The 22,265-nt window shown below is 34.6% G+C and overlaps 1 protein-coding gene across 2 annotated transcripts in view; it reads left to right on the forward strand.

The window, feature by feature from the left end:
* BRIP1 (BRCA1 interacting helicase 1) overlaps positions 1-18,403 on the forward strand; it is a 184,034-nt gene extending 165,631 nt beyond the window's left edge. The window contains exons 18-20 of one of the 2 annotated variants that reach the window (XM_025440646.3): positions 5,283-5,365; positions 8,482-8,805; positions 12,727-18,403. In XM_025440646.3, coding sequence (XP_025296431.3) covers positions 5,283-5,365; positions 8,482-8,805; positions 12,727-13,475 — 1,156 coding nt within the window. In that variant the 3' untranslated portion in view covers positions 13,476-18,403. The remainder of the gene's footprint in view (positions 1-5,282; positions 5,366-8,481; positions 8,806-12,726) is intronic. The other variant, XM_049114156.1, reaches the window with a different exon arrangement.
* Positions 18,404-22,265: the final 3,862 nt, after the last annotated feature.

The raw sequence follows: 22,265 nt of genomic DNA on the forward strand, positions 1-22,265 counted from the left end.
ATCAGACAAAATAGATTTTAAGACAAAAATTGTTAATAGAATATTCTATAATGTTTCATTTCATCAAGAATATGTAACATTCAGCTTTGCAACATATACACAGATAGGCAGCTAACAAAAGGACCCTAAATCATATGTAGCAAAAACTGTCAGTTCAACAATTAAATAGTTGGATACTTTATTACCCTTTCAATAATAGAACGGTTAGAAAGTAAATCGATCAAAAATGTGAGACGTGAACACTATAACCCAACAATTATAAACCTAACATATCTATTACACTCCACCTTCCTAAGGTGCATGGGGCATATTCTTCAAGATAGGCTACAAAATAAGTCTTCAATAAATTGAATGGTTAAAATCATAGGAAGTATCTTTTCTTATCTCAGTGGAATGAAACTAGAAATCAAGAATAGCAGAGAAAATGGGAAACTCATGTGGAAATTAAAGAACACATTTTTAACCGTTGGATCCAAGAAGATATGAAAGAAACGAGAAAATACCTTGCAATGAGTGAAAATGAAAACACAGTGTACCAAAATTTTGAGGATACAATGAAAGCATTGCTCATTAAGAAACTTACAGTTGTAAATGCCTATTTCTTTTTAAAGAAAGATCTAAAATCAGTAGTCTAACCTCCTTTCTTAAGGAATTAGGAAAAGAAGGGCAAGCTAAGCCCAAGGCGAGCAGATCAAAGGGATAATAGATATTAGAGTGGAAATAAAAAAGAGAGAGAATAGAAAATCCAATAGAAAAAAATGATAACAAAAGGGTTTTTTTTTTTTAAGATTTTATTTATTTATTCATGAGAGACACAGAGAGAGACAGAGACACAGGCAGAGGGAGAAGCAGGCTCCATGCGGGGAACCCGATGTGGGACTCGATCCCGGGCCCCCAGGATCACACCCCGGGCTGAAGGCAGCACTAAACCGCGGGGCCACCAGGGCTAACCTTTTTTTTTTTTTTTTTTTAAGTTGGTTCTTTGAAAAGATAAAATTGACAACCTTTAACTGGACTAACCAAGAGAAAATACAGAAAGGATTTAAATTACTAAAATTAGGAATGAAAGAGGGGATGTGACTACCAACCCCATAGAAATATAAAGCCTTATAAGAGAATGCCTTGAACAATTCCATGACAACAAATTACATCACTTAGATGTGATGTACAAATTCATAGAAAAACATAAGCTACTGTAACTGATACAACAAGAAGATCTGAATAGATCTATAAAAGTAAAGAGATAAAAGAATTAGTAATCAGAAATTTTCCCATAAAGAAAAGCTCAGGACCAAATGGCGTCACTGATGAGTTCAGTAAATACTTGAAGAATTAACACCAGTCCTTTACAAGCTCTTATGAAAAATAGGACAAACATGTATCAACATATTCCATGAGGCCAGTATTGCCTGTTACCAAAGTCAAAGCCCTCACATGAAAAAAAAATTACACAACAGTATCTCTTATGGGTGTAGATGCAAAAATTCTTAATGGAAAATAGAAAGCTGAATCCAGTAATTTACTAACAAATTATACACATTGACCATATGGGTTTTATCCTGGGAATGCAAGGTTGGTTCAACCTCCAACCAATTTTGTTGCTCCAACTAAAGTCAATGTAATATACCATATGGTGGAATAAAATACAAAAAACACAAGATCTTCTTAAGAGAAGAAAGAAAAGCATTTGACAGTATCTAATATATTTTCATCACAAAACACTCAGTAGAAATAGAAGGGCATCTGTGACAAACCTATAGTTAACATTTCAATAGTGAAAGACTGAAAGTTTGCCCCTTTGTTTGGAAATAAAATAAGGATGTCCACTCTCATCACTTGTATTCAGTATTGTATTAGAGTTTTTACACAGGACAAATAGGCAAAAAAGATAGAAAGGAAGGCAGGCAGGCAAGCAAAGAGAGAAAGAAAGGAAGGAAGCGAGAGAAAGAAAAAAAAGTAGTTGGATTTGAAAAGAAGTAAAATTATTTTAAACTTTGCAGATGACATGGTATTCCAAATAGAATTCTTTTAGCCATAAAACATAACTATTAGAGCTAATAAGCAAGTGCAATAAGTTATAACATTCAGTATACAAAAATCAATCACCTTATATACAGTGGGAATAAACAATCCAAAAAAGAAATTAAGAAATTCTATTTACATATTGTTGTATGGTAACAAATAATAGCTACATTTGTCATAAGCATAGTATAACATATAGGTTTGTTAAATCACTACGTTAAGATCTGAAACTAATCTGAAATTGTGTGTCAACTATATTTCAATAAAAATAAATTTAAAATTTTTCATCTCTAATAGCATCAAAAGAGTAAGATGCTTAGGAGTAACTTTAACAAAAGAAATGCCAGACTTTACACCAAAATCTGCAAAATATTGTTGAAAAATTTTTAAATAAATGAGAAAGAATTCCATGATGATGGATTGGAAGGCTTATTTTTAAAATAACAATATTCCCCCTAATTAATCTACAGAGATTTAGTGCAGTTCCAAAATCCCACTGGATTTCTTGTAGAAATTGAGAAAGCTGATCCTAAAATTCATAGGGAAATTGAAAGAAACTCATTTTAGTCACAAAAATATAGAAATAGAACAAAATTGGAGAACGAGCGGTTCTCAATTTCAAACATATGCAGCGCTACAATAATCGAGACTGTGTTGTACTGGCATAATATAGACATATAGAACAAGGGAGTAGAGTTGAAGGTCCAGGAAACTCCAATATTTACAGTAAGTTGATTTTTGACAAAAGTGCCAAGACAGAGGGAGAAGAAGATGGTGGAGTAGGAGGACCTTAGGCTTGTCTTGTCCCATGAACACAACTATGTAACTACCAAATCATACCCCAGAAATCAACCTGAAGACTGACAGAACAAACAACACAACTAAAGGGAGAGCAGGGGCCACAGTATGCTCCTTGCTGTTCCTTGACTATGTCAGATAAGCTCTTGTACCAAGGTCTTTGCATTTGCATTTCTCTTTGCTACAAAACTTCCTTTCCACATATATACACAGCCTATTTCCTTACCTGTGAAGGATCTGTTCAAATGATGTTTTTTCAGGTGCTCAATATTACTGTATTTAAAAATGTAGCGCCCCCAACATTCCCTGTTCTCTATTTTTTCCTTAATACTTAGTATATTCTCATATACTATATAATTTTCCTACTTTCTGCCATGGACTGAATTGTGCCCCCACCCCTCAAATTCATATGTTGAAGCCCTAATCCCCAATGTAATGCTATTTGGAGATGAGGCCTTTGAAAGGTAGTTAGGTTTAGACGATGTCATTCACACGGGCCCTCATGATGGGATTAGTGCCCTTAGAAGAAGAGATACCAGAGAACTTGCATGTCCCTTCCTCTCCCTCCTCTCACCCTCACACAGTGAGATGGCTGACATCTGCAAGCCATGAGGAGAACCTCACCAGGGAACTAATAAGTTCACACCACTTTCTTGCACTTCCCAGCCTCAAGAAATGTGAGAAATAAATTCCCATTCGTTAAGCACCACCCCCCCTTAATGTGTCAAGACAATTCAATGGGGAAAGAAAATCTTTTTAACAGATGGTGCTGGAATGACTGGCTATCCATATGCAAAAGAAAGAAGTTAGTCCCCTTCCTCACACCATATATAAAAGTTAATTCAAAATGGGTCAAAGACTAATGAGGTGTAAATCTTTTGTCCTTGGATTAGGCAGTGGTTTCTTAAATCTGACATCAGCAGCATAACTAAAAAAAAATAGATAAGTTGGGCTTTGTCAAAGTCAAAACTTTTGTTCTTCAAAGAACGCTACTAAAAATGGAAAATATTCACAGATGGGAGAAAATAGTTGCAAAAAGTGTTTCTGATAAGGGTGTAGCATCCAGAATATATAAAGAACTTTTATAATTCAACAATAAGAAGATAAATAATGCAATTCAAAAATGGGCTAATAACTTGAATAGGCATTTCTCCAAGGGATATACAAGTGGCCAGTATACACATGAAAGGATGCTCAGCATCACTAGTTATTAGGGAATTGCAAATCAAAACCACAGTGAAATGATACTTCACATTTCCTACAGAACATATAATGAAAAAGTGGATAATAAGTGTTGATGAGGGTATGGAGAAATTGGAAACCTCACACAAAGCTGGCAGGAATGTAAAATTGTGCAAGTGCTTCAGAAAAAAAGTGTGGTAGTTCCTCAAAAAGTTAAATATTGAATTCTGTACAATCTACCAATTCCACTCCTAGTTGGATTCATATGAAAATTTGTACCAAATGTTCAAAGCAGCATTATTCATAACAATCAAAATGTGGAAACAACCCTAATACTCATTAACTCTCCACCAAGGCACCACTCGACAGGGGGCTCAATCTCAGAACCCTCAGATCATGACCTGAGTTGAAATCAGGAATCAGACACTTAAGCAACTGAGCCACCCAGGCGCCCTTGAATAATTTTTAAGATTAAAAATTTTTTTAGCAAACCCAATATGACAATCTGTAAAAAGAATAATGCACCATAACAACATGTGGTTACTATCTAAGGAATGAAAGTCTGGCCCTCTATTTGAAATTTTGCCAATGTGCTTCACCATGCTAACAGTCTAAAGAAGAAAAACTACATGATCATATCAATTGATACTTCCGAGGTTTCTTTTTTACAAAATTAAACATTCATTAATGATGAAAACTCATTAAACTAGAACAAAGTTCATTTACATAAAATCTACAACTAATATGATACCAAAGGTTAAAAAAAAAAAAAAAAGTCTGTGTGGCTAAGATTTTGGAAAATATTTTCAATAATATTTTGGTTTTCAAAATAGAATGCATATAACATTTTTAATATAAGTCATCAATAGTTGGCAATTGTTTTTTTAATATACCTACTTTGGTATATTATATTGAACCATTTCTATAACCTTGCTCATAATAGCAAAGCTTTGATTAAAGGAATATTCCACTGATATATCACTGACTTTCTCATTCTTTTATCTGTCCCATGAGAAATTTGGCTTTTCTTTTTTTTTAAAGCTTTATTTATTTTAGAAAGAGAGCACAAGTAGGAAGGCAGGGAGAGGGAGAAATACTCTCAAGCAGACTCCCTGCTAAGTATGGAGCCCAGTGCAGGGCTCAATCTCACCATTCTGAGATCACAAACTGTTACAAAATGAAGAGCCAGAGGCTTAATCAACTGCACCACCAAAGCACCCTGTTGGTTTTTATTTTCAAGTTTATTTTTGTTTGATTTTTCTCCCTATTTCTTTTTATAGGTGTATTCGACACAAAAATGATTGGGGAGCTCTTATTCTAGTGGATGATCGCTTCAGGAGTAATCCCAGTAGATATATATCTGGTAAGATTCTCAGATGGGCTTAAAGTAAGAAATAATAGGGAGCCCTGGGTGGCGCAGTGGTTTAGCGCCTGTCTTTGGCCCAGGGCGGGATCCTGGGGACCCGGGATCGAGTCCCACGTCGGGCTCCCGGTGCATGGGGCCTGCTTCTCCCTCTGCTTGTGTCTCTGCCTCTCTCTCTCACTCTCTCTGTCTGTGACTGTCATAAATAAAATAAAATAAAATAATAAAAAAATGGAAAAAAAAGTAAGAAATAATAATGATCTTTGGCATTTGATAACTACTAGTTTTAAAGAAAAATTTTGGACAGAATTTGTTTTACTAAATCAAACTTGGAAAAATTCACATTGTTGGGAAATCTAGCCTTAATAATGCTTGTGTTTATAAAAAAAAAAAAAGTAGAAGAATCTGGTTAGATACTAACATAGTATTAATCAGGATCCTTCAGTTTCATAGAATGTAGGATTTAATTAAGTAACAGAGTATTTAGCATTGTAAGGGGAAAAAAAGGCTGTTCACAAAAATGAATTTTCCAGGAAATAAGTTTTTACATGTAAGCATGTAAGCAATCGCCTTTGTCTGCTTAGAATTCCTTATTCTTTCATTATGGAATATACTGAAGTTTGATTGTTTATTTAGATATGCTTCAGCTGTTCTACAGTTTATGTTAGTCAGAACTAGTATTTTCTAAAAGAAAAAAAGCACCATGTGGGTCTCAAGATGAAATAGATGGTCATTTTTTGCCCACTTAGATGAACAAGTACTATGTGCCTATAGTTTCTATCCAGTAGTCAGAGTCCCTTTAGAGTCAATACCAGGAATCCATCTGTTATTAAAGAACTGTTAGGAATACTTGCATCTGTATTATCTTTAAAGCTTAAAAAGTTCATACCGTACAATGATAGAGATGCAGAATTTTAAGTTTCTTTCAGATTAGCTACCTGTAGGTATGGACTTTGTTTTCTATCCCAGAGCCTAATATTTGGTTTGGTATTAAAATGTATCCACCTGGTTTAAAATAGCAAGTGCTTTATTAGTCTTTTCTGCCCTTTCCATGTAAAGCAAGCCATTGTGCTTAGGTCCAGATATAACTAAAAGAAAAATGTTAAGTGCTTATGTTTAGTCAGCAGATGGAGCTCAGAGTCTTTGTGTTTTCAAAAGCAAATGGACATTTTGCACCAAAAAGGCTTTCTTTGATTACAGAAAGTTCCAAACATGAAAGAAGTTTATAACTAAAAATTGTCCATTTTAGAAAGTTTCTTGTTTAATTGTTATAATTATTTTCCAAGTTAACAAAAATAAAGAACTTTAAGGGAAATGTTTATTTAAAATGTGCTTCTAGGGCTACCTGACTGGCTCAGTAGATAGAACATGTGACTCTTGATCTTGGGATTGTAAATTTGAGCCCCCCATGTTGGATGTGGAGATTACTTAAAAATAAAATCATTAAAAAATTAAAAATTAAAATATTATTCTTGCCAACTATACTTCAACTAAAAAATGCAAAATATGAAAAAAAGTTTTTCTTATTTTAAAATCTTGAAGTTAAATTTTTATCTGATCAAATTTGATTTTTTTAAAAATTGTATTTTTTTAGTCTGTATAGCCAATGTGAGGCTCGAACTTAAAATCCCAAGATCAAGAGTTGCATACTCCACTTACTGAGCCAGCTAAGCATCCCTGACAGATTTTAAATGAAGAATTTTTCATTATTTTTGTATGGTTTTTATTTATTTTTTCTGAGATTCATAAAAATTTGAAGTCTTCTTATCGAGACAGTAATAGCACAACATACAAATTCCTTTTGATTTCTAGTCTTTGTTTAAATTCAGCTTGTAGGGACGCCTGGGTGGCTGAGCAGTTGAGTGTCTGTCTTTGGCTCAGGTCGTGATTCCGGGATCGAGTTCCATATCAGGTTCCCTGTGAGGAGTCTGCTTCTCCCTCTGCCTGTGTCTCTCCCTCTTTCTGTGTCTCTCATGAATAAATAAATAAAATCTTTTTTTAAAAAAATTCAGTTTGTATTAACTATAGAACTCCATTTGATTTGCATTAAATATAGAAAAGCTCCATTAAAAAAAAAATACTAAAGGGGAATGTATTTGAAATGAATGAATTACAACTTGAAACTTGAAGCCCTGTCTTACTTTTCTTCTAACTTAAAATACCATAGTGACTTTTTAAACTACTTCAGAAGATGATGATAGTTTTAGTAATACCAACCAGCAGAGAATATTTATTTTTTAGAAATCCAAATGTCTGATTTTGAATTTCGTTCTGAAATTAAACAAAACACTTATACTTTTATGTGGTTCAAGTTTATACATTACTCGCATGTCACAGGTCAAATCCTATCCCTTATAACTTGGTTATTTATATATTAAAAAAGAATTATGTAATAAATATACAAACAGGACATGATTTGTCCCTAATAACATTGTTATTCTTTTCATTCCCTGGATAGTTTAAGACATTTGGAATTGGGGGAGAAGAGCAACAAAAAAGGAATCTTGAATTTATTTTTGTGAAGGAAGTCAAAGTTAGAAAGTTGGAATGGAAGACTGTTGATTGTTGTTTACAACTTTTAGTTTCCTTAAAATTAAAGAGCAGGCATTATTTGTGGAAAATTATGATGAAATTAAATTTGCCTTATTTCCCCAGTTATCCTAAACTGACAAATAATACATTTCCCCCTCTGCCTCTTCCCTCCCTCCAGTTGATAATCACTGCACATAAAGAAAAATGTTACTGATACATGAGCAGAGTATACATGTGAAGATGTTTAGGCAGGAAAAATACTGAGAATCATTCTATATACCCTAAATTCATGTGGATTACTTCATTAGAAAAATGATCTAAGTGTTTTCTTAATACATATTTTTTAAGATTTTATTTATTTATTCATAAGAGACACAGAAAGAGGCAGAGACATAGACAGAGGGATAAGTAGGCTTCCTGTGTAGAGCCCCCCAATGCTGGACCTGATTGCAGGACCCAGGATCATGACTTGAGTGAGCCAAAGGCAGATGCTCAACCACTGAGCCACCCAGGTGCCCCAAAACATAATAGCTTAAGAAACTAAATAACTACAGTTTCTTCCTTGGGTTTACTTTTTTCCTTAGGACTTTCCAAATGGATACGGCAGCAGATTCAGCACCATTCAACCTTTGAAAGTGCACTGGAGTCCTTGTCTGATTTTTCCAGAAAGCACCAAAAGGTCATTAATGTATCCAAAGAGGACAGAAAGTTTACACAAGACAGTGAGTCTATACTTGAAGTGACCTGTTTGAAGGACAATACATTAACTTACTTAGAAGCAGCAAGTCCTCTAATACCAGAAAATCCTAGGAAAGGTGAAGCAAAAATACGTGTCCAAGAACAACAGTGTCTTACAATAACTGAAAGTCCACCTCTACCAAGAGGCATCATCTCCAAAAAGGAAAAAGGTTTGAAAAGTTTTGCCTATTTACATTTGATAGAGAAGTCTTTCATTATATCCAGTGAAATGATATTTATTGTGCTATAGATTAATTTTTTAAAACACGGTTTGAAATAGAAAGTGTTACCATAAAATAATAAAATAATATGGTGTATTGGAATGGGAACAAACTTTTGTCAAGAGATCTAAGCATAGTTTGTAGTTCTCCACTCACAAGGTTTGCCACCACCTAGCTGTGTGACCTGAGCAAGTCATGTAACTTTTTTGAGTCTTAATAGAAAAAAGAATCTATACACACCTATCTCTTAGGATGGGCTGTAAAGATCTAATAATATGAATATCATGAATATCATGAATAAATATCACAGCATAGTAAAATATACTGTACAAATGGTAGATATTTTTCTAAAAGCTATAATAAAAATTGGTCTATTTATAGATACAAGAGCAGTATTCAAGTAAAAAACATGAATTTCTTAGTTTAGGTAAATATGAGTCATTTATACTAAATGATAAAAAAATAATTGTAAAAAATAGAGGAGTATCTGGGTGGTTCAGTTGATTAAGCATCAGACTCTGGGGGTTTGGGCTCAGGTTATGATCTCAGAGTTGTGAGATTGAGCTCCACATAGGGCTCTGCACTCAGCAAGGAGTCTGCTTGAGATTCTCTCCCTCTCCTCCTGCCCCTCCTCCACTGTGTGGGCTCTCTCTCGTTCTCTCAAATAAATAAATAAATAAATAGGTCTTTAAAAAATATACATATATATATACACACACACATATAAGAATACACACACACACACACACAAGAATAGTCTGTCAAGGATTGACAAACTATGGCTTATGGACCAAATTTGGCCATCTGTTTTCATAAAGCACGTCTAATGGAACATAGTCATGTCTATTCAGTTACGTATGGTACACAACAGCAGAGTTTAGTCATAGTATGTTTTGTACTGGAACAGCATAATTGAGTACATACGTACCTCAGAGATATTGTGGGTTTGGTTCTAGACCACCACGATAAAGCAAGTATCACAATAAAGCAATTCAAGTGAATTTTTTGGTTTCACAGTACATATAAAAGTTATATTTACATTATACTACAATCTCTTAAGTGTACAATAACACTGTCTTTAAAAATAATGTATATACCTTAATTTAAAAATATTTTATTGCTAAAAAATACTAGCCATCTGAGCTTTCAATAAGTCATTATCTTTTTGCTGGTGGAGTGTCATGCCTCAGTTTTGATGGCTACTAACTGATCAGGGTGGTGTTTGCCAAAGGCTGGGGTGATTGCAGCAATTTCTTAAAAAAAAAAAAATACCACATTGAAGTTTGCCACATCAATTGACTCTTCCTTTCATGAATGATTTCTCTACAGCATGCGATACTGTTTTACTTAAAAGTAGAACTTCCTTTCAAAATTGGAGTCTGGGACGCCTACGTGGCTCCGTAGTTGGACCTCTGCCTTCAGCTCAGGGCATGATCCTGGAGTCCTGGGATGGAGTCCACAGTGGGCTCCCTGCATGGAGCCTGCTTCTCCCTCTGCCTGTGTCTCTGCCTCTCTCTGTGTGTCTCTTATGAATAAATAAGTAAAATCTTTAAAACAAAACAAAAAATAAAATTGGAGTCAGTCGTCTCAAACCCTGTTGCTACTTTATTAACTAACTTTAGGTAATATTCTAAGTTCTTTGTAGTCATTTCAAGAATTTTCACAGCATCTTCACTAGGAGTAGCTTTCATCTCAAGAAACCACTTCCTGAAAAAAAAAGAAAAAGAAAAAGAAAGAAAGAAAGAAGGAAAGAAAGAAAGAAAGAAAGAAAGAAAGGAAGGAAGGAAAGGAAGGAAGGAAGGAAGGAAGGAAAGAAGAAGGAAGGAAGAAAGGAAAGAAAGAAAGAAAGAAAGAAAGAAAGAAAGAAAGAAAGAAAGAAAGAAAGAAAGAAAGAAAACACTTCCTGCTCATGTGTAAGAAGCAATTCCTCTTCCATTGAAGTTTTATTATGAGACGGCAGAAATTCAATCACGTTTTCAAGCTTCCCTTCTCATTCTAGTTCTCTTGATATTTCTACCACATCTCCACTGAAGTCTTGAATCCCTCAAAGTCATCCATGAGGGTTGGAACCAGCTCCTTCCAAACTCCTCTTAATATTGATATTTTGACCTCTTCCCATGAATCATGAATATTCTTAATGGCATTTAGCATGGTGAATCCTCTCCAGAAGGTTTTCAACTTTTTTTGCCTAGATTCATCAAGGGAATCCCGATCTATGGCAGCTATTGCCTTATAAAAATGTATAATGTATTTCCTTTTTTTTTTTTTTGATTTATTTATTTATTTTAGAGAGAGAGAGAGAGAACACGAGCAGGAGAAGCAGAGGGAGAATCACAAGCAGACTTCATGCTGAGCACAGAGCTGGATGCAGTGCTTAATCTCATGACCCTGAGATCATGACCTGAGTTGAAAAAAGTGTCAGACACTTAACTGACTGTGCGACCCAGGTGCCCCCAAAAGTGTATTTCTTAAATAATAAAACCTGAAAGTCAGAATTACTGCTTGATCTATCTTAGTTTCAACATGTCTTTCTCACTAACTGTATCGTTTCTAGCTTTTGATTTAAAGTGAGAGATTTGTGACTCTTCCTTTCACTTGGATGCTTAGAGGCCATTGGAGGATTATTAATTGGCCTAATCTTAATATTGTTATATCTCAGAAAATAGGGAGGCCTTAGGAAAGGGGAAAAAATGGAGGAACAGCTGGTCAGTCAAGCAGTCAGAACACAAACATTTGTCTACCAACTTCACCATCTTACGTGGCTGTGATTTATAGTGCCCCAAATAGTTACAGTAGTAACATCAAAGATCACTGATCGCAGGTGACCACACAAATATAATAATGAAAAAGGTTGAGATATTACAAGAATTACCAAAATGTGATACAGAGACATGAAATGAGCAAATGCTTTTTAAAAACTGTTGCCTCTATGCTTGCTTGATGCAAGGTTGCCACAAACTTTGAATTTGTAAAAAACACATTATTTGCAAAGTACAATAAAGAAGGTATGCCAGGGTGGGAGGGTGGGGGTGACTGGGTGATGGGCACGGAGGGGGGCACTTGATGGGATGAGCACTGGGTGTTATTCTATATGTTGGCAAATTGAACACCAATAAAAAATGAATTTATAAAAAATTTAAAAAACAGGAAGGTATGCCAGTAATATGATCCAGAAAGCCTAAAATCTATACTGTCTGGCCAGTTACAGAAAAAGTTTGCCAAACTGTGATCTGTATCATTGGATATTATTTTAATTGTTTTAACTAATATATGACAATTTAATATATGAAGCATTAAATATTTACTTTGTTGTACCTGTTGGGTTGGGGTTTTTTTGGTTTTTTTGTTTTGTTTTTTTTTTTTAAGTAAATGTCCTAGTGAATTCAAAGCCATTAGACTGGTAATCAGGAAACCTAAGTTCTAGTTTGGGTCTGATTACTAACCAGTTTTATAACTTTAAACAAATAATTTAGTCTTTGTGGTTGCCAGTTTCCTTTAGGGAATTAATCTAGATCAGTTTTTCCCAGTCCTTGGTTAGTGAATTTTTAAGGCAGAGTTTTATAGTGTGTTTCCTCCGTTACTCAGCCCTCTTCCTATTCCTTTTACCCCTCCTTTTTTCATTGACTTCTGAGGTCCCTGGTGTGGAATTTGATAGTTTACCAGACAGCATTATAACTTGGGCTCAGAATCACTGGAGATCTAAGATTCCTTTCAGAGTTCACATTTTGTTCTCTATATTCTAATATGGAAGTCCTGCTGCTATTGGTTGTGGACTTTAAATTAGGATCCTATACAGTTATTTCAGTATTTTTAACAAAAATTACTATATTAGAAGCAGAAAATTAACACTTTTAAATTTTGTATTCGTAGATGATCCTGTATTATCAGAAGAGTTTGCCCAGGCAGTCAAAGCAGAAAAAAATGTGATTTCCAGATCCACAAGCCCAATCTTCAACAAACAAACAAAGCCAGTTAGCTGGTCTAACTTTAATTCTTTGGAACGTTATTTTACTGGTGAAATTCTGACTGCAGGACCTAAGTTCAGGTCACCAGAGGACTGTGCCTCTAGCATTTCCACTTTAGAAACAGAAGAGGGTTATAAAACAGTTTTGCCACTCACTGATAAATGTGAATCCTCATCTCCGATGTTAAATGCATCATGCTCTCAATCAGAAGTCATTTCATCAGTAAAGATTGATTCTACTCTTCTTAAAAGAAATTGTTCCAAACAACTATTTTGCTGTGAAGAAGCCGTGGATCCAGACATTGAATTGTCTCTACTTGGTGAAGAAGCTAAATCTTCCACTTCACATAGAGCTTCTGAAACAGAAGCAGAGGATGAATCTATCTATTTTTCACCTGAGCTTTATGATCCTGCGGATACAAATGAAGAAAAGAATGAACTAGTTGAAAGTGATAGAGACAATAGATTTGTTGATCATTCAAATTGTATTTTAGTTGAAGATCTTTTTGAAATTAGAACTATTAAGGGAGTGGATTCAGTCCAAGAAATGAAAGCTGAGGATTGCACAGTCACAACATTGAATAGACTCATGCATATTAAAGAAAGTAAAATTGATAACATTGATAGTAATATGAAAAAAAACTCATATAAATGAATTGGAACTAGGAAAAACTTGTGAAACAGATATAAAGAACTTTAATCAGTTGCCTTCCAAAAATAAAGGTGTGTTCCTGGTGTTAGATAATAATACTTAACTATAATACTATAAAAATATGTTGTCATGCTTGTATTAAACTCTATTTTAAATGACAACTCCTTCATTGGATAAATGGTATAGTTTTTTTATTTTAAAAATATTTTTCACTTTAATTCTTTGGTATTAGAGGTTTTTAAGTCTTATTTTATGTTTAGAATGTAAGTTTTGTTGTTTTTGAGTTTTGAGAGTGATCCATACAAAATATTTTCTTCTAACAAATTTTCTTTACCTATATACTTAATCTGAAAGATACATAGTTTCCTGAGGCACTTTAAATTTCACATAAATATTTGTATTTTATAGTCCTATTCATCCATTTGTTTTCATACTAATATATAAAAAATGAATAGCAGTCTAATCCAGTCATACCTCAGTCATGTTTTATATATTCACCTCAAATCAGTTTATTTTAGAAATCAAAGTTTTCTTTTAAAAGCTTATTCCTGTATTAAACTGCCTATTTAGAAGTAATTAAGAATGAAGAAGAAAACTATGTATTTTTAACTGATATTGCTTTACATTTTTCTGTTTTTGATAAACCAAAATCAAGCACATTTAAAGCAAATTATGTAGTTACAAAATGCCAAATGATGACTCCAGATTTGCAGTTCTAATTATTTAGCTTCATTGTGGAAAAAGGTGACATGTTCTAGCATGAAAGCTATAACTATGAAATTGTTAGGATAGAAAACTTCATATGTAAATTTTATAAGTAAACCCTAACATGTAACTGCAACTGAAAAATGTTCTCTTATGCTCACTAATTTTCTGTAAATTTTGACTCTGTTTACGTGTTTGTGAATGAAGCTATATTTCTGATCAACAATGGTTATAAAAGATGCCCTTCTCTGTTATTATTTCTTGAAAATTACATTCACTCATGTTTTTCTAAGAAACATCTGTTATTTGATGGACTTTTAGGCTTTGTGTGGATGATTCGAATTGAAATTTTGTGAGTTGTCAGTTTGGATATGTTTTATTTTTTCAACAACTCAAAATTCCCAGCAATCCAGTATTTTATATAGTCATTTGGATAAATGAATTATTATATTGTATATATTTGCTTTTATTTTGAAAGTGTTTAGATTGACTACAGCTTTTTTCTATAGCATTGGATATTAGAACTGTGACAATAGTTCAAAGAAATTTAAATTGATAACTTACCAGTTAAAGAGTTATCTATAGATTAGGATGTATTAGATCCCTAGTATTATATATTTTTCTTAGTTGATCAGTGAGTAATAAGTTACAAACACTAGAATAGAAGATATTTTTATCTTCTATTTTTTAGTCATTCCTTGGTGTATCACCCAACTTAATCTCAAGTTTATTCTCTCTAAAATCTAATTCTCTCTGAAGCTAAAAATTTCCATTAACTAAGAATGCATGTAGAAATGCAACACTAGCATTTAGTGATTCCAAAAGGTATTTCAGAAATTTTGTGCAATGACCTCACTATTGAAACAGGTATAGGGTCCCCTCAGATAACAACTTTGACCAGGATAATATTGCAAGAATTAGAGTACCAGCCTTTATGGGGCACCTGGATGGCTCAGTCAGTTAAACATCCAACTCTTGATTTCAGGGTCATGGTATTAAGCCCCATGTTGGGCTCAACATGAAGTCTGCTTGTCTCTCTGCTTCTCTCTGCCCATGTACTCTCTCTCTCCCTAAAATAAATAAAATCTTTAAAATTAAAGAAAATATTAAAGTACCAACCTTGGGGCACCTGGATGAGTCAGTCCGATAAGTGTCTGACTGATTTTGGCTCAGGTCATGATCTCAGCATGGAGAGATCCAGCCCGATGTGGGCCTCTGTGCTCAGCAGGAAGTCGTCTTGGGATTCTCTCCCTTTACCCTCCCCCCTCTAAAATAAATATTTAAAAAAAAAAACAAGCACCAGCCTTTAAAACGGAGTAGGAGGTAGAACATTTTAATTAGTAATAATGTACTTTTAAAAGATGTCTCAGAGACTAAGTTAAAACATGTGGAAACATTTAAAGATTTTTATTTATTTGAGAGAAAGTGTGAGCGGGGTCAGGGCATAGGGCGAGAGCAAGAGATCCTCAAGTAGACTCTGCACTGTGCATGGAGCCCAATCCAGAGCTCCTTTCCATGACCCAAGCTGAAATCAAGAGTTGGCTACCCAATCAACTCAGGCACCCCTAAAATACGTGAAATTGAGTATTTGGCACATGGCAAACCCTCAAATATTAGCTAGTAAATCAATCATATCTGAAGTAAACCCTGCTTTATGTGAAGAGTTCTCTGATGATGGAAATGATAGATGATAGATAGATAGATAGATAGATAGATAGATAGATAGATAGATAAACTGACAAGAATTCATATAGGAAGGAAAAATTATTTGGCTAGTTTATTTGTTAAGGCTTTGGAGATATATAAGCTAGAAATTGTTTATCAGGTTATTTGCCTTACCCATTCAATGGATATGAAATAATTATACTGAATTTATTTACGATCTGAAAGTATATAAAACATACTGACCAGGAACCAGGAAAACTTCAGTTGGAGAAGGGGCTTTATTAATGGAAGAAAAGTACAATGTAAAGAGTAGATGTTTCATGTTTTGACTTTTGAAATTTAGATAAATCATTTAAAACTTTTTATAATTGTATTGGAAACTAATGACAGTTCTTACTATGCTGCTACTATGCACTTAATTATTACTTGGCTTTTAATTTGCTACTATAAGTTCACATAAGTCTTTGTTTTGATTCTTATGATCTTTGTATTCATTAATTTTTAAAGTCTTTTCCATATTTTTTGCAGTGACTGTCATAATTTTCCAAAGTAAAATACATTCAAAATATTTAATTCTTTAGGATTGCTTATAAGATTTCATGAAATCAAAGTGCCTGTTGTAAAATAATTTGAAAGACTAGTTACTGTGTTATTTAATGGCATTTTTTTGTGTTTGATTACTGCACAATTATTCTTGCTCATACATCAGATTTATCAATGAGCTACACATTTTATTTTAAACTTTATGAATTCTTGGTAGTTTCCTATCTATTCCAGAGACAATTGCAGTCAATCTTTTATAAATAGAAAGGCAGTATTAATACTGGACTTTTTCATAATAAAAAATAAATTAAGACTGCATCAGACAATGAATATCTTAAGCTAAAACCATAACATGAAGTATATGTGCAGCTATTAAATGTACAATAAAGAACATCACTTCAGGAAATGGAAATTTATACAGATGACCTAGGCTTATGATTCTCTAGGCTTAAACGATTTTCATGTCTACCCCCAAAAAAGAATTTTGTTTCTTAAGGTTTCATTTGATAGAACATTAGCTGCCCAGCTTCCTGTACTCTACAATGGAGCCTTGTTATAATATCCATGGGATCTGAGCCAGTGGATCACCTTATTGGTGAAACCACCTTATAATGAAGTGCTTTCAGTAACTAAACTCTTGGACAAGGTCCAAAACAACCCATCTTATACCAAATTCCACTCTGTAATAAACAAGCTTCAATGTATTGAAAGAAAAATAAAAGCTGCATGAAATTTAACTATTCCTAGAAATTAACCTTTGAAAACCTAATGGTAAATACTCATTTAAAAGAACATTTTTTAACAAGACATACTCAGATAGTTACTCTAGTGCTTTTTTAATAATAAATTTGTATTTTTTTATCTCGGTCTTCCTTTTTCAAGCAATTTATATGATTTTGGTGCTCTTACGGTTTTCTCCCAAATTTTGTCATTTTACATAAAATTATTTTACATCAATATTTACTAAGTTCAATATTAAAATGTTTCATTTGAGGGCACTGGGATGACTCGGTTAAGTGTCTGCCTTCACCTCAAGTCATGATCCAAGGGTCCTGCGATCGAATCCCTCATTGGGCTCCCTGCTCAATGGGGAGTCTGCTTCTCCCTCTACCCTTCCACCCTGCTTGTGATCTCTCTCTGTGTCTCTCTCTAAGGAAAACCTTAAATAAATACATAAATAAGTAAAATATTTCATTTGGTTCTTTGCTGTTACAAAGTACTAAATTGTACAATTGGCATGTCATTTATCTAAATCTGTTAGATGCTATCATCTTTTAAATACAGTTCATATATAGTTAAAATATTTAAAGATTAAACACTGATTGTTTTTTTTTTGTTTTTTTTTTTTTTTTATGATAGGCACACAGTGAGAGAGAGAGAGGCAGAGACACAGGCAGAGGGAGAAGCAGGCTCCACGCACCGGGAGCCCAACGTGGGACTCGATCCCGGGTCTCCAGGATCGCGCCCTGGGCCAAAGGCAGGCGTCAAACCGCTGCGCCACCCAGGGATCCCGTTTTTTTGAATCAAATACAGCCTTGATATATTTTCTTTTTTTACAAACTAGTCTTATGAAATTTATATTTAAATACTAACATTCTTCCAAACATTGATATCTTTTATCTCTTGTAAAAGGACCCAAGTAACCTGCCTTGCCAGTTAGGCCTTTACTGTATTGTGTGTGGAGCTGAATTATACCAAAAGCAAAAGGTAGAAAATATAAAAAATTCTTTGTGCCATCCTTACTATAGGCCTACCTAAAATTTTAATAAAGTAGATTGATGTAGTAATATTTCCATACTTCAGCATTTAAAGTTGATTGAAAAATACATAAAGTTTGTTACCATTAGACTTGGAAACATGTTACAATTCTACCTGCTGACTTACTTTGGGCAAGTTAAGTACTCTGAATTTCTGTATTTTTTATCTTAAAATTGAGATAAATAATAATTTCATAAGAAACATAACATGAATAGCAAGTGCAGTAGAGTGCATAAAAGTTTTTTTTTTTTTTTTTTAAATCAGACAAGGAGAAAGAACAATTTGGAAGTCAAAGGAATAAGTTTGAGTTTTGGCCCTGTTATTTACAGAGTGGCCTTTGTTGAGCTTAAACTATATCTTCTGAGGGAAAACAGTGAGCAATATCTACCCAAGAAAATTATGAGGATTATGTAATATGTGAAAGTGCTTTATAAATTCTGAAGCAAATATTAGTTGGTAGGAAATTCAAATAATACAGTTTAATAGTCATCTCAGTATTAGTCAAAGGACTAATAAACTTAGAATTTGGTCCATATACTCAAAAGCACTTTGAGCTAATTTCAGAAAAAAATCAATGTAGTTATTCTTTTACTAGCAAGACATCATGACATTTTTCCATTTTTTATATTTCATTTTTATATCTTAAAATGTGTGTACATTGCACATTGCAAACAAAAATGTTATCAAAGGAACACCAAAATCTGTAAATCCCACTGAGAACATTCTACATAATTCTACATAATTCCCATAGAGAAGGGAATTTTTTTTCTTTTTTAAGTCTATGTTATTCACTGCTGTACTCCCAGCATTAAATTTCTGATTAAATGTATAGAGCATTCTATTAATAATGTATTTATTTCTCTCAGGATTTTGTCATATGCTACTTAACTCTCATAAATGCCTATTTCTTTTGACCAATTTCTAGACTGTAGTGACCTTTCTCTTTCTAAATATTTTATTCGGGGATCCCTGAGTGGCTCAGTGGTTTAGCACCACCTTCGGCCCAGGGTGTGATCCTGGAGACCTGGGATCGAGTCCCATATCAGGCTCCCTGCACGGAGCCTGCTTCTTCCTCTGCCTGTATCTCTGCCTCTCTCTCTGTGTGTGTCTCTCATGAATAAATAAATAAAATATTTTTTAAAAAAATAAATATTTTATTATTTTTTAAAGACTTTATTCATGAAAAACAGAGAGGCAGAGACATAAGCAGAGGGAAAAGCTGGCTCCCCACAGGGAGCCTTATGCGGGACTTGATCCCAGGACCCTGGGATGATGCCCAGAGCCACCCAGGTACCCCTATTCTTCTTTTTTTTAATTTTTATTTATTTATTTATTCATGAGAGACACACAGAGAGAGGCAGACACAGGCAGAGGGAGAAGCAGGCTCCATTCAGGGAGCCTGACATGGGACTTGATCCCCTGTCTCCAGGATCATGCCCCAGGGCGGAAAGCAGTGCTAAACTGCTGGGCCACCGGGGCTGCCCGTGAAATACATTATTGAGGATATTTAGGATACACTATTTTTCTTGACAATCCCATCTTTAGATATCTTAGCCTCTCTACTCAGGATTATTGAGTGTGGACTTACCTAAAGGAAACAAAGCAAGAACATAGCAAGTAAATCTTCTGTAGTACTTTTGGTGTATAACATGTAGTCTATCATGGAGCTTTCACAACCATTAGCTCATTTGGTTCTCAAAATAGCCTGCCGAAGTCAGCAACACATTTAAAAAATGAGGAAAATGAAACAGTGAGACCACAAAGTCATGATATTCTTTTTACTGCTTTGTTGCAGTTCTGTACTTTCATGTTGATTTTGGTACTCCTTTATTTCCAAAGAACTATGAAAAGCAGAACCTTAGAATTCTGAAAGCGGTCTTCATTATCTTTTTTTCCCAAAGGAGTACTTTCCAGAATCGTCTCAACATTTCTATAATATTAAACAAAGATACATTAATATTCATTAAAGAGTATAAGCTCTAAAAAAAAAAAAAAGAGTATAAGCTCTTTGAGGGCAGAAACAGTCCTAGACCATAGTATACTACTTGACACATAGTAGATGATTAGTAAATATTTTTTGATGAGAAGAAGGAATCTTTTCAAAACCACCCCAAAATCTTAACATCACCTTAAGTAACATAGCTAACACTATGACACTAGAGTGACACTAGAGTCAGAACTTGTATACAGGTGTCATAAATTCTAATTCTAGATTCATAACATCTTACCAACTTACCTTATACCAAAGCCTCAGTTTCTTGACTTCTATTCTTATGATTTCACTTCCATTTCATCCACCCATTTTCATTGACTATACACTAAAACTTACTTGTGTAACCTTGAATGAATATCCTTCTCTCTGATTACCTCTCTGATCTTCTGTCCTCCAGCTTTTACTCCACTTCTCCTTGTATACCTACTCCCTTAGTTTTCTCCCAGTTTATCAACCTCCTCCAGGCCTAGCTTCCTTCCTTCCAAGTGTGGACTTGATAGTCAGTCACTGGAACTAGTCTCTTGCTGGTGTCCTGAACTCCCATCCACCTTTGTCATTCTACTATCTCAGTCTTGCAAAATCACAATCCTACTTTAATGTCACAGTCTGTTTTTGCTATGCATACATCTGGGAAGTTGAGTACTACTGAAAAATTTTGTAAAGTAGTGTGGATTGTTGCCACTACAGTATTATGACTTCAGTCTTTTTTTTTTTTTTTTAAGATTTTATTTATTTATTCTTGAGAGACACAGAGAGAGGCAGAAACATAGGCAGAGGGAGAAGCAGGCTCCCCACAGGGAGCTGGATGTGGGACTCGATCCTGGGATTCCAGGATCACACCCTGGGCGGAAGGCAGGTGCTCAACCACTGGCGCCCCTGGCTTCAGTCTTAATTGAATTCTCAATACTGCTTTCCAGCTTATATATTTTTCTCTGATTTGTTTTCCATCTCTCCATTCACCCAGCAGCAACTGGACTAAACTTACATGTTACTTCTCAGCCCAGCACCCTTCCCAGTTGATATGCTTCCTCTGGATAATCTTATCCTCTCTTGAACCATATGCTAATGATTCCTGCTCAATATCTTGGGTGCCCCATAGTATCTCAAATTCAATTTGTACAATTAATTCTCTCCTGAAACCTGAAACCTGCTCTGCCTGTTTCAGCTGATGGCACCATCATTCATCTAGTCTCCAAATGTTAAAGTATCAAGTCCTCTAAGTTTTAGAGTTGAGCAATACTGTTCAACTTTCCATCTTTACTATGATTGCATTAAGACTTTTTTTCTAACCTACTGTAATAGTTCTTTAAAAAAAAAAGATTTTATTTATTTATTCACGACAGACAGAGAGAGAGAGAGGCAGAGACACAGGCAGAGGGAGAAGCAGGCTCCACACCGGGAGCCCGATGCGGGACTCAATCCCGGGACTCCAGGACCGTGCCCCGGGCCAAAGGCAGGCACCAAACCGCTGAGCCACCCAGGGATCCCCCCACTGTAATAGTTCTTAACTAGTCACTTTCCACCAGTCTTATGCTTATTCCACTTTCCATTTTGTTGCCATTTAACCAATCAAAAAATGAATCTGACCATTTACTCACTTGTTTAAAACCCTTCTATGTACAAGACCAAGTCAAAACTCCACATGAAAACATAACCTGGCCTTTGTGATCTGATCTTTGCCAATGTTTCCAGCCTCAACTCTTGTCACCCTTTGCTGACATTATATTTAAGAATAGTTTTAAAAATTATTTAAAAACTGCTGTTCAGATCCATTGCCTTTGCTAATGCTCTTTCACTTGGGCAGAGTTCTCTCTCTTCTTTACCTGGCAAACTCCTACTCATCCTGAGAAATTCAACTAAAGCATATTCCTCTGAAACAATTGAGTCCTCCCAACTGCATTAAGTAAACTTCATCCCACTGCCCCTGCTCAGTGTCTAACTTCAACATAGTATTTTCAACACTGTGTTGTTTATTTTTGCTTCTGTCTCCGTATCAGACTATATATGCTTATACAACGTAAGATCTTGTCTTCATAATTCCTGCATCTGGCACGTGCTTTAAAACCACCTTATTTATGGCACTGTTCAGTTCCACAAGCTGAATTGAATCATGCTATTTTAAGACAGGC

Source organism: Canis lupus, chromosome 9 (genome assembly GCF_003254725.2).
Source record: "Canis lupus dingo isolate Sandy chromosome 9, ASM325472v2, whole genome shotgun sequence".
In the NCBI taxonomy this organism is placed as follows: Eukaryota; Metazoa; Chordata; class Mammalia; order Carnivora; family Canidae; genus Canis; species Canis lupus.